The 12,311-nt window shown below is 42.6% G+C and overlaps 1 protein-coding gene across 3 annotated transcripts in view; it reads right to left on the bottom strand.

Moving 5' to 3' along the window:
* Positions 1-12,311, bottom strand: part of LOC130929512 (dual specificity calcium/calmodulin-dependent 3',5'-cyclic nucleotide phosphodiesterase 1C) — a 306,205-nt gene that overhangs the window by 16,470 nt on the left and 277,424 nt on the right. For all 3 annotated transcript variants that reach the window (XM_057856685.1, XM_057856687.1, XM_057856688.1), the window contains 3 exons: positions 10,946-11,066; positions 5,632-5,713; positions 2,967-3,087 (listed from right to left, as the gene is read on the bottom strand). In XM_057856685.1, coding sequence (XP_057712668.1) covers positions 2,967-3,087; positions 5,632-5,713; positions 10,946-11,066 — 324 coding nt within the window. The remainder of the gene's footprint in view (positions 1-2,966; positions 3,088-5,631; positions 5,714-10,945; positions 11,067-12,311) is intronic.

Here is a 12,311-nt window from a genome sequence, read left to right as displayed (position 1 = left end):
ATTCAATTGATATTCTCATTCAATGTTCTAGATTGCACACACACAATAACCGAAGTAAACTGACAAACTATTCAACCAGCATGTTTCCAAACGTAGCAGTTCAAAACTACATTTCCCATAATGCCTAGCGTGGTTTAGCTTACTGATAGCTAGCTGAGGCAAAAATCAAACTTTGCTATAAAAGTTTACAATCATCGGCAACGCAACGATGCGACACCAAACGGGATTTTACAGTCAAAGCTCCGAAAGAAGTCAACAGTTGCCATTATATACGTATTTATCATGAAAAACTTAACAACCGGGCAGGCGTTGTGGCCAAATCGTCAACCCAGTAGATGGCGGTAATGCCTCATGATAGGGGTAAACTGCCAACAAAAACATGAACTACTCCTTCCCTCCCTTCTAGTAGGAGCCATGTCAACTGCTGCCACCCAGCGGCTGGAGAAATTCTCTTCAAATTGGTCCCGTGAAAAATCATAAAAACCGTACATTTTTATGAATTTATAAAACCCGCCCGGACGACGAGGATACTACGTGAAAGTAGGACTTGTCCGGGCAAAAGAGGACGTTTGGTCACCCTATGTAATGAGTGTGCGTGGCGGTGTCAAGAGCAGTTGTGATTTCCACCTGTAACACTGTGAAAACAAAGTATATTGGTTAAAAGAAGTCTTTTTTCTAAAGAGACTTTGTTTGTGTCCAGAAAATATGGAAATCATTTCACCAGTGTAAGTTTTATTGTATTGTTGAGAGAAATAAGTACTCCCTTTAATATGGTTAATGTTTTTGCACTTTATTGTAAAAAAAAAAAAAAAAAAATTATGTACGGGCATGTTTCCATCTTTCCTGTTGAATCATAAGGATATTTTAAATAAATAATGGACATAAATTTGTTTGGCTACTTTATTAATCAGTACTGCACGATGCATCGATAATCGCGATGACCTCAATCATTGTCGATACCGCGATCATCGTTAAAAAAAAACCGAATCAGAGCGCCCTGAATCGTAATTGAATTGAATCGTGGGGTGCCTAAGATGGCACACCCCTAATCAATATATTATGAAGTCTATGGCTCTTGGTAGGAGAGGATCCCACCTGGAGGGGATGGCACCCTGCTGCCCAGCCAACGCCCAGTCAGTGATCCCCGCCCTCAGGGTAAGGACAAGGAGACGCGCCACCGTGCCCAACGCCTACGCCACCATAACAATCCCCCGCCCGAAGCGGCACACTGCAGGACCCGCACGGCTCACTAGGCTTGGGGTAGGAGAGGATCCCACTTGGAGGGGGTGGCACCCCGCTGCCCAGCCAACGATCCACACCCGGGCCCAAGGCGGAAGCAGGAGAACACCAATCGACTGCCTCCCCATGCAACGACAGCCCAGACAAAGGCCAGGCCCCCCCCGCCCCGGGATCCCCGTGTGAAAGAATATATTTTATTCATGCTAATAAAACACGATAATTGACTGCTGTGAAAACTGTGCTTGCATGTGAGACTGTATTCAGGTTCGTGCATTCCAAATATGTGTGCTTCATGTATTCCTTCGAACTTCCAAAAGGACGCCAGTTGACTGCCTTATCAAGTTTTGACTCCCTCTTTTTCCAGCATGCTTTTCTGTGGAAAATTCCCAAGTCAGGCTGTAATAAGTTTCACTTCTGTTTCACAGTAAGCATCCAGTTTGGAGAAACAATACCAAATAAGGAGAAGCAGTTAGAGCCAACTCACTCTGAACTAGCCAATTATCGCTCACCACATGCCCACTGTTAAGACATGTAACTGATCATGTGACTTTGTCAATAAAAAGGGTTGCACGGGCTCCAGAAGGTGGAGAGGAACACATCTTCTGAACCCCCTTGCACGAGTTAAATCTTGAACGAGACTCGAATGTTTCCTGACTGCAAGTGATTTTATCCCCAATTAGGTGGGAGGCTCCTCTCCTTGTGACTGTCATTAGAATAGAATACTTTTGGTTGTGTTTTATTTCCTGACACCCCGCCATACAGAACAGTGTGGGATCCACCTACTGTCATTCTTAATCTTGACACAAGCCACCCGGTGATGACAAATAAAATTGTGTGCATTTTAGTTTAGAGCAGCAGATATGCAATCACACCTAATTCTAGTATGGCCAACAAAAAGGGTCATATGCGACCACCCAGAAATCACAACCACTATTTGAAAAGCACCGGTTTCGACGAATATCCTTCTTGATGGACCAAATGCTCCTACACCAAGCAAACACAGTGCATAACTTGGACAATTTCCTATTACCTTGTGATTAGATTATATCTCTTTCCCTGCTCCCCTAACATCAATAGAATAGATTAGTAAGAGTAGAGGCCCATCATGTGACAGCTCTGTGATGGGATTAGAGAAGATGGGATGTCACTAAAGTCAGCAGCATTCATCCTTCGGGGAAAGGGAATATATGAACGCGCGCGAGGCAAAGCAATCCATCCGGCACACGTTGAGATGATTCACTTTGGACTAAAGTGTCCATCTGAGCGATGAGAGGACAGCGATAACAGCCGGATGCTTACAGATAACCGAAAGCGTCAATAAGCGGCGTGATAGAAGATGAAGAGGCCTGGTGCGATTCAGCCCATCAGGTGAACAGAAATCTCCACGACAGTGTGAGATTTCCGCTCGGTTAGCTCGGATGTGAGCAACCCCAACGCTCCTCCCCATTGAGCGATGCTAATGGCAGCTGCTGAGCACGCTGATAAGCAGGCTGATATTGATGTGCAGGCTGAGGGGAGCTTTAATACTCACTTTACACGGACAAACTTTTTCATTAGCGCTGTTAGTCGTTAAATAGATTCGAGGCCTGTTGTTGATCCTGAATGCAGAGCCAAAACTGAGCAGTCTAACTAAAATTTATTTCAAGTAAAATGGCTGAGCTGAATGAAGGGTTAAGACAATGGAACAATCCCTAGAATATTGTGCCGGTATGATGCACGAAGCCCACCTGGAGCGCCGGAAGCCTGCCAGACCCGAGTGCGATGCTTCATCGATGAGCGGTGTGACGATACGCTCCATCATGTCAGTCAGTACGGTAAAGGTGGGCACAACGATGAAGTCGATGAAGCCTGCGCAACCAAATGAAAACACATTCATAGATTTGTCCTGAACAGTTATTAGAATTTCGATATACAGTCATGCTTTAACGTGCATGTGACATGAAAAAGCATGTTTATTTCAGAATACACGCGAGTTTCAAAAGGTTCCCATTCACCGTGGATATTGGCCAAAACAAACCCTACTACTATGGGACCATTGGACTTACGAGGAAGTGAGTAAACATCTTGTTTTGTATTATGTCAAATACGAAAACAGCGATTACAAAGTAAACACTACAAACTTTCTTTAAATAAAGGACTACTTACGTTTGATCATTGATAGGCATATAAAAAGCTCTCCTCGTGCACATTAGCTGCAAGTTAGCTGCACAACAACTGTAGCCGCCCTCCTCCGGGGAACGAACTGTAAATTGCTCTCCGCCGGGCGGTTTGCCGATCCGTGAAGACAATCGACAACCCAGTCATCATGTCAAATAAGCCGGGCTAGTTATGTGTGATTTTCCGCTTCGAAGACTTTGAAACATCACTCGGTTGGGGTTAGCATGTCGGCTAGCTGTAGCGCCTCTTGGTTTGTTTACATTCTCCAAAGCCGGGGAAGGGAAATGACATCAGCCCGATTTAGGTGGCATAAAATATCGTTCGGGAGGTGCGACAGTAAAGGTGAAGTCGACAGTTTTGACCATTATGGAGTAATTTTGCCATGTCGTCCTGAATAAGTGCATTTTTATCATTTCATATTCCATTTAGCACAAGACTGTTATTTGTCATGACCATGCCATTTATTTAGCAATTGGGGAAAATACTTGGATAAAAAGAATATCCTGTAAAAATATTGGAGTAGAGGGACTGAAACAATGACATTTTGCGGCTCTCTTCGTCGCGTTTTCCTCGTTCTGAATAATTCCCCCTCAATGGGCTGAATAGTAAAACCGATGAGCCCGTTCGCCCGCTGACGTAATCCACCTGTTGGGGACGCTAGAGCCCTATAATGGTAGGCGTGGCTAACCGGCAGATTAAAAGACTAATTTCTTGTCATCTGCGCTTTGCTAAATTATATAGTCGAATCGTCTCAAAATATGATTCTAATTCACATAATAATGCTATTTAAGACTTTTTTTCTCCTGTCGTATGCTCTTTAAGATACAGTGGGGCAAATAAGTATTTGGTCAACCACTGGCAGTGCAGGATTTGAGTCCCTGGCGGCATATTGTGTTACTGATAGTAGCTTTTGTTACTTTGGTCCCAGCTCTCTGTAGGTCATTCACTCAGTCCCTCCGTGTGGTTTTGGGATTTTTGCTCACCGTTCTTGTTATCATTTTGACGCCACGCGGTGAGATCTTGGATGGAGCCCCAGATCGAGGGAGATTATCAGTGTTCTTGTATGTCTTCCATTTTCTAATAATTGATCCCACAGTTGATTTCTTTACACCAAGCGTTTTACCTATTGCAGATTTCGGCCATGTCCACACGTAGCAGGGTATTTGGAAAAAAGAAGATATTTTTTTACGGTTTGACCTATCATCCACACGCGCACGCAGATTTAAACCAGGGTTCTTAAAAACAATGGGGAAGGTGAAGATTTGCGAATTCTGCGTTTGTGGTTCCATCACGTGGAACTGATAACCGGATAACCAGATTTACGTCACTGGCTGCGACAAATTTTGTCCTCACGTCATACATCCAATTTTAACCAATTTTTACTTTTGGAGTATATTAATTTTTGCTTCCATTTTTTTTTTTACAAACTCTTGCTGTGCTTCTTATTGAATAATGGGTATTTTGGACAATAATTGTTTTGAATGTACTTAAAAATGAATGAAAGCGGTTGGCTGTGGAAGTTTTTTTTTTTTTCTACACAAACGTGCAGGTGTTGACGCAATTATTTTTCGCCGACGTATGAGGGCAGAATCCTCGTTTTTTAAAAACCCTGCTACGTGTGGACATGGCCTCAGTCTTCCCAGCCTGGTACAGGTCTACAATTTTTTCTCTGGTGTCCTTCGACTGCTCTTTGGTTTTGGCCATAGTGGAGTTTGGAGTGTGACTGACTTAGTGTGTGGACAGGTGTCTTTTATACCGATAATGAGTTAAAACAGGTGCAACTAATACAGGTAACGAGTGGAGCCTTGTTAGACCTCGTTAGAAGAAGTTAAACCTCTTTGACAGCCAGAAATCTTGCTTGTTTGTAGGTGACCAAATACTTATTTTCCACTCTAATTTGGAAATAAATTCTTTAAAAATCAATCAGTGTGATTTTTTTTTTTTCCCACATTCTGTCTGTCATGGTTGAGTTTTACCCATGTTGACAATTACAGGCCTCTCTAATCTTTTCAAGTAGGAGAACTTGCACAATTGGTGGTTGACTAAATACTTATTTGCTCCACTGTAGATGTGATTTACACCAAAACAGAAAACTGAACTGTCCTCCGGCCCTTTCACCAACAGATATTTGAACACAAACAATGTGCGAATTACAGCCTAAATAAAAGCAATGCACTGTTGCTGGGTCAACTTTCCATAGAGTCATTATGTTGTGATGGTGCTATTGTGACTCACCGATCTGGGACTGCGCCACCAGTGTTGACTTTCGGTCGCAGAGTGGCGAAAATGAAAGGCCGAGCTCGGCCTCTTTGTCCCCCTGGGAAACACAAAGTCACCGGTGAAGACCCCCGATCTTCTTACACTGCCTTTGGGGACCAAACGCGTTTCATTTTCCCCTGAACACTCGAGATATGAAGGTGGGAGCGAGCGTCGTGCACAGAAGCTGTTTATTGACAAAGCGCATCCCTCGGGATAGAACAATCCTAGTGATAGCGAGTGCAATAACAAAAGCAGCGACAATGACAACAACATTGTTCAAAATGGGAGGAAGTACGTGACTGATCTTTGTCAAGGTTTTCTTGAGAGAAGGCACACGTTTCTATTGAAGGGCTATGATCTTTTGTATTCCATCTGAATCTTACGATCCTCTCCAAAAAAAAGCTTGCATTTCAAAGGTTTACTAATAATTGGGTAGAGTTGAACTCCAAATTTCAACTATTGGTAATAACATATGAAGAATTTTACAATAACACTAAAAGAAACTCTGCTTGGTGCACATTATGCAAGCAAACAAATACAGTGATCCTTCATGACTTCGTGGTTTATGCTTCGCAGATTCAGTGCACCCGGGGTTTTAAAAGTATCCAAAACAAACAACGTTTTTTTCATTTTAAGGTACAAGAGATTGTTTCACAGCAAGGCAAACTTAACTCAGGGGATTTGTACATACCATTCATTTATCCATTCATTTTCCATGCCGCTTTTCCTCACGAGGGTCGCTGACGTGCTGGAGCCTATCCCAGCTAACTATGGGCAGTGGTTCAGACATACAGTGTGGAGAACAAGTATTTGATACACTGCCAATCCATTGACAGTGTATGAAATACTTGTTCTCCCCACTGTACAACCATTCACGTACAATGGACAATTTAGAGCAGGGGTCAGCAACCCTGGTCCTCGAGTGCCACTATCCAGCTTGTTTTCCATGCCTCCAACGATCATGATCTCCCTGGCATGGAAAACAAGCTGGATAGTGGCACTCGAGGACCAGGGTTGCTGACCCCTGATTTAGAGTGTTCAATCAGCCTACCATGCATGTTTTAGGGATATCGGAGTCCCCCGAAGAAAACTCGCACAGGGGAGAACATGCAAACTCCAAACAGAAAGGCCGAAGCCAGGGATTGAACCCTTGCTCTCAGAACTGTGAGGCGGACGTGCTAACCACTCTGCCACCGCGCCACTTGAGCGCTGTTACAATGCGTGGGATTGATTTACCTGCTGAAAGATTGACAAATGACAGCACCAATGAGCACCATTGCATCCTCTACCATTATTATCAACCAACAAGACGATAAGAGTGGTTTCATCCCATGAGCTGATTGGCTGCTTTCCATCGCAGCCCCGCCCAGCCTCTTACCTTGTTGTCTCTCCAGTCTCACGGGGGAGTTTAAACAAGAGGACCTCCCGGGTCCTTTTCAGTGGTATTTTTCCCCATTTTTATCCACTTTGAGAGCACCCAAAGCCCGCTACAAACCTTCACAACCTCCAGGGGAATTTTAACCTTTTTTTTTTTTTTTTTTTTTTTTAAACCCGAATATGGAACACTCTATTCCTACCAAACACCTCCAGCACCTCTGAGGGGATATTCAGTGTTACTTTTCACCTTTTTTACCCGCTTTGAGAGCACCAAAAGCTCACTACAAAGCTCCAACACCTCATGAGGAGTCTAAACAACTTTTTACCCACAAATAGACCACCCTATCCAGAGTTCCTAAAGGTTTCCTTTTTTAAAAACTTAATACCTATTTCACAGCCATATCGACGATGAAAAACAAAATCTGTGAATTTGTGGTAATTTATTTCTCGAAAGTGGAATTGTGGGTTAGGGTTAGGTGCAGAATGTGTGCAGGATGTAAGAATGCAGCATAATAAATAGGCTACTCATGCGACACCACCACAGCGCAGACACAAACCACAGGCCAAGAAGAGGCATTCTCATTAGCATTAGCATTTAGCATGGCGAGCGTAATCTAAAACTCTCGGGGAACCACAACACCTCTGCTTTCATGGTTGCTGTGGACCTAAACGATGTGCGTAGATACTAGTGGTGTCAACAATAATCGATGTGGCGATGCATCCCGATGCGGGGCATGGACGATTCGATTCGATGCGGGCAACAAGCCGAATCGATTCAGCGTATTATAAAATATATAAGAACGTTAAAAAATTTTCCCTGCGCAATTCCGGTGATGCAACGGATTTGGTTTCCCCATTTGTATTATTATTCTCATGTTTCATTTTTTACACACCGCATAACTCTGGTCAAGTTTCCCACAAAGCTCGTAGAAGCGAAAATGTCTCCAGATGTCTGCTTTCAATGTCTTAGGTGCATCAATAATCTTTCTCGCTCCCTCTTTCTCCGCTTCAGCCATTGTTATGTTATGTCCTATCTCTTAGAGGTTAGATCTTGTGCCCGAACCCGATTAACATTTTGGGCCCAAAATGTTAAGTATTCACGTTCGGGTCGGGCCGCCGCGCCGGACTAATAAATTATAAAAAAAAAAAAAAAAAAAAAAAAAATAGGATAAAACCGAGAGCAGGCTCTCTGTATTGTGCATTTGCTTGTGCACGCACATGAACGCCGTGGCCAGCATGTTTTTTTTTTTTTTTAATTAAACTTTCCCAGCGTTAATTCGTTGTGTAAATGCTTTTATAATGATCATAAGAATATGTAGACTATTTAAACATTAAGAAAACATGCGTTTTTTTTCTGCCAACTGAGAATTCGTCACGAAGGACACTTTTATCTATGCACACAAAGGCAACATAAATGTGATCCTTTTGAATCTTCTCCTCTGTGTGTCTGCAAAACCGAAGGTTTTTCTTTTTTTTTTTAATATTAAACTTTCTCAGCGGTATTTAGTTGTGTAAATGCTTTTATAATGATCGTAAAAATATGTAGACTATTTAAACATTAAGAAAACTTGCGTTTTTTTCTGCCAACTCGACGAAATGAAAAGAAATTGCTGCTGCTGCGTTTTTTTTTTTTTTTTGCGTCACTCCAAAAAAAAAAAAAAAAAATTCGGATTTTTCGGTCTGGGCCTGCAAATCTAGTTAATTGATCGGGCTCGGGCCAGGTCGGGTCGGGCTTCAATACCAGCAGGCCGTGTCGGGTCGGGCTGGATTTTTTAGGCCCGATCTAACCTCTATTGTACATATACAGTGGGGAGAACAAGTATTTGATACACTGCCAATAGAACCTACCCACGTACCACGTGCTCGCTGTATGGTTCCGCCCACTTGTCCGTCATTTTGACTCTGTATTAGCATTGTTTTCAATTGATGGCAGAATTTAAAATGCATTTCATGGAAGACCCGGTGCTTTCTGATGCCGCAAACTCACTGGATCTGTTGCATAAAAGGCGTTATGTGGAAAAGCTTCGTTCTATACAGTCGCCAGATCCATATTTGATGCCTAGATCGATGATTTTTGACCGGCTGCCTTCACCGTCTCTGCCTGACCCTGATATTTACAACTATCTTGTCCACACAAAATCAGCCGATTCTCACGAAAGTTTGAAAAACTTTAAGAGCTTGGAGGCTTATAAATGCTACGTTGCTGGTTGGGTGAAACAGGTCCTCGTACACGAAAATTCGGCAGGAATCTTGCGCTCGGAAGGTGAGTTACGAAATTTTCAATTCAAAATCTTTTGTTCTTGCTAACATCCACTGTCAAGTCTAATGTATTTCATGTCATTTGTCAATGGAGCTAGGGCTTTTAATGTTTATATGGTTTAGCGATAGCACTCACTACATACATACGTGTATGTTGTCGGCGATTAGCCTAGCAATGATCTTAATTGTGGTTATTTGTCAGCCCCGTAGACGAGGCCAGTTTCTTTCACTTGGTACCAGCTAAATATTATTCAAAAAATAACGATGGTGGAAGAAAGGGAAGTCACAAACATCTTGAATTTGAAACTATGTCGTACTACGTCGTATGTTGTCGGCGATTAGCCTCGCAATGATCTTAATTGTGGTTATTTGTCAGCCCCGTAGACGAGGCCAGTTTCTTTCACTTGGTACCAGCTAAATATTATTCAAAAAATAACGATGGTGGAAGAAAGGGAAGTCACAAACATCTTGAATTTGAAACTATGTCGTACTACGTCGTATGTTGTCGGCGATTAGCCTAGCAATGATCTTAATTGTGGTTGTCAGGCCATAACCCTCTAAATATATATTAAATGCATCTTACCGGATATAAAATGACTACTACATAGTCTGTGGTGATTTTTTGGTGTCCAGTTTTCACGTCGAATTGCAGCCGTCCATTTCGCTCTCCTCTTTGGATCCCTCGGAATACGGTAAAACTTCAAGTCTCTCCTTCCATCTTCTCTGTTAGTGCAACCAACAGCCACTCACGCCTTCACCATTTTGATTATTAATGTTAAGGAGCAGAAAAACACGCCGTAAATAGGAGAAATGTACGTAGCCGTAACAGGTTAACACTATGTTTTGACGGACAAGTGGGCGGAACCATACAGCGAGCACGTGGTACGTGGGTAGGCTCTATAGTGGGCTAGGCCTACATTTTACTTTTGTTCTAATTTAGTTGATGTTTTGTTTGCAACTGAACTGATCCCTGGATTGATATTGTGATAAAGATGCTGCTGCACTACAATATTTTCTTTGTCGTTTTCTTTAATATTTACTTGAATATTTACTTGAATATTTTTATTGATGGGTCGTTGTGACTAAAATACAGTAATTGTTTTTACTGATTTTGCACAGCAGTTCAGATGTTGCACTGTGTGAAAGGCTGCCACTGTGTGTAAAAAAAGAGAAAGCCCTGGTCTCATTCAAAGCACTAATTAAATGCTGTATCTGTTTTTTTTTTTTTAAATATATATATCTGAAAGTATTTTCATTTGACTTCAACCAGGAGTGACACAAGAGCCAATAAAAAGTTGTTTAATGTCTGACCGCTTGTGTTGCCTCAAGATTCACGAAAAATATGCTTTGCTTTAGAATTTTAATGCATCCCAGGCTTTAATGCATCGCGATGCATTGCCGAATCGAACCAAATCGAATCGTGACCCTCTGAATCGAATCGAATCGAATCGAATTGTGGCCCTCCGAATCGTAATCGAATCGAATCGTGAGGGGAGTGCCGATGCACACCTCTAGTAGATACACTCTCGCAAATTCACTAGCAGTCGTAGCTGGGCTGAGATGCAGGGGGTCTGCATCACTAGAAGCTAGTTGGCTTGTGTTAGCTGCTTGGTTGAAGGTTGAACGGTTACCTAGTCTTGCTTTAAATGCTTACCTGTCTAAAGAACTCCTCCAGCAGAGAGGTGGTCCAACGGTGGTGGAGGTCCCAACTTTTGGCTGGGTGACTGATGTCAGCAGTGTGCAGCAGTAAAGAGAGGGCTTTGGGCTTATCAATGCTACAAATGATAGCAAATGGAAAATCCCATCAATACACACTTTCAACATTGATTAGACATCTATTGCAGTCAATGGAAACCAATGGGCAACTCCTCTATCCACTATGCAGTCATCATCCCGTGAGGAAAAATCCTCAAATCTAAATTTATTTCTCGTTTAACAAGATTGTCCACTTAAGACTAATTGTTCGTTTCACCAAAATTTGCTGTGAAGATCATTCCGCATTACCAGGCATCACTGATAGCATTAAAAACCCGTCACACTTAACAAACGGATGCGCACCGACACAAAAACAGGAAGGAGACTAACAAAAACACACAGAAGGTTAAACACGGGGGGTGCGAAAGACCGGCTCGCATTTCTCCTCCTCATCCCATTTGCGTCGGGCCTGCAGTAGTCGAATTACATTACAGTCCATTCAGCATTACACACTACAATCTCACATGCGTGTGCATGGAACAATACCCTCCAGTCAGCACTCTTGTGTGGTACTCGCACACACGCACACATCTGGGTGAGCCGATCTAAAGCCGCCTCTATCTGCTATCAGTGCTTTCAGGGCACTTTGGAAATGACACATTGAAGGTCAACAGGTTGCCTCCACGCCTATTGACCTTTTCTTATCAAGCTACCGGCTACACAAGCTTGGATAATTCAATATCTCGAATGATTGCTTAACTTGGCTTAAGAGTAGAAATCAACAAAAGATTAACCCCTTGTCGGGCAGTCATTTACAGTGTTGTCACTAACGCGTTACTGTAATCTGATTACTTTTTTCAGAAACGAGTAATCTAACGCGTTCATTTTTCTACACCAGTAATCTGATGAAAGTTAGTTTCCTTAGTGTCTCTGCGTTACGATTTTTTCATTGCCTCATAAAGTATGTAGAATGAAGAATATTGTAGTCATGTATGAAGAGCATTTTGAATAGAAAATGCTAAAATAAAAGGTTCCCAGTACGTGTTTCCATGACAACCTCTTAGCTATTTCCTATTTTGGTCTTGCGTCACGTGTTGTGGGACTGAGGCGGGTGGACATTCGCGCCGAGTATTGAGACGTTGCGAGGGAATGTTGATCTGTGGATATCCATGAATGAAGGTGAGTATTTTTCCTTCATTCTGGAGGGTATCAGCAAAAGGTTGGACCCCCTACATGCGCGGCCGTTTCGTAGCTTTGCCGTAGCAGTCATCGCTCCAAGTTGGCAAGCTTTGTTTACATCATATGCGTGTTGCACATTCATGCCG

This window comes from Corythoichthys intestinalis, chromosome 14 (assembly GCF_030265065.1).
Source record: "Corythoichthys intestinalis isolate RoL2023-P3 chromosome 14, ASM3026506v1, whole genome shotgun sequence".
Classification (NCBI taxonomy): domain Eukaryota; kingdom Metazoa; phylum Chordata; class Actinopteri; order Syngnathiformes; family Syngnathidae; genus Corythoichthys; species Corythoichthys intestinalis.
Note: the sequence above shows the minus strand (reverse complement) of the source record. Positions and strands in the feature narration are given on the sequence as shown.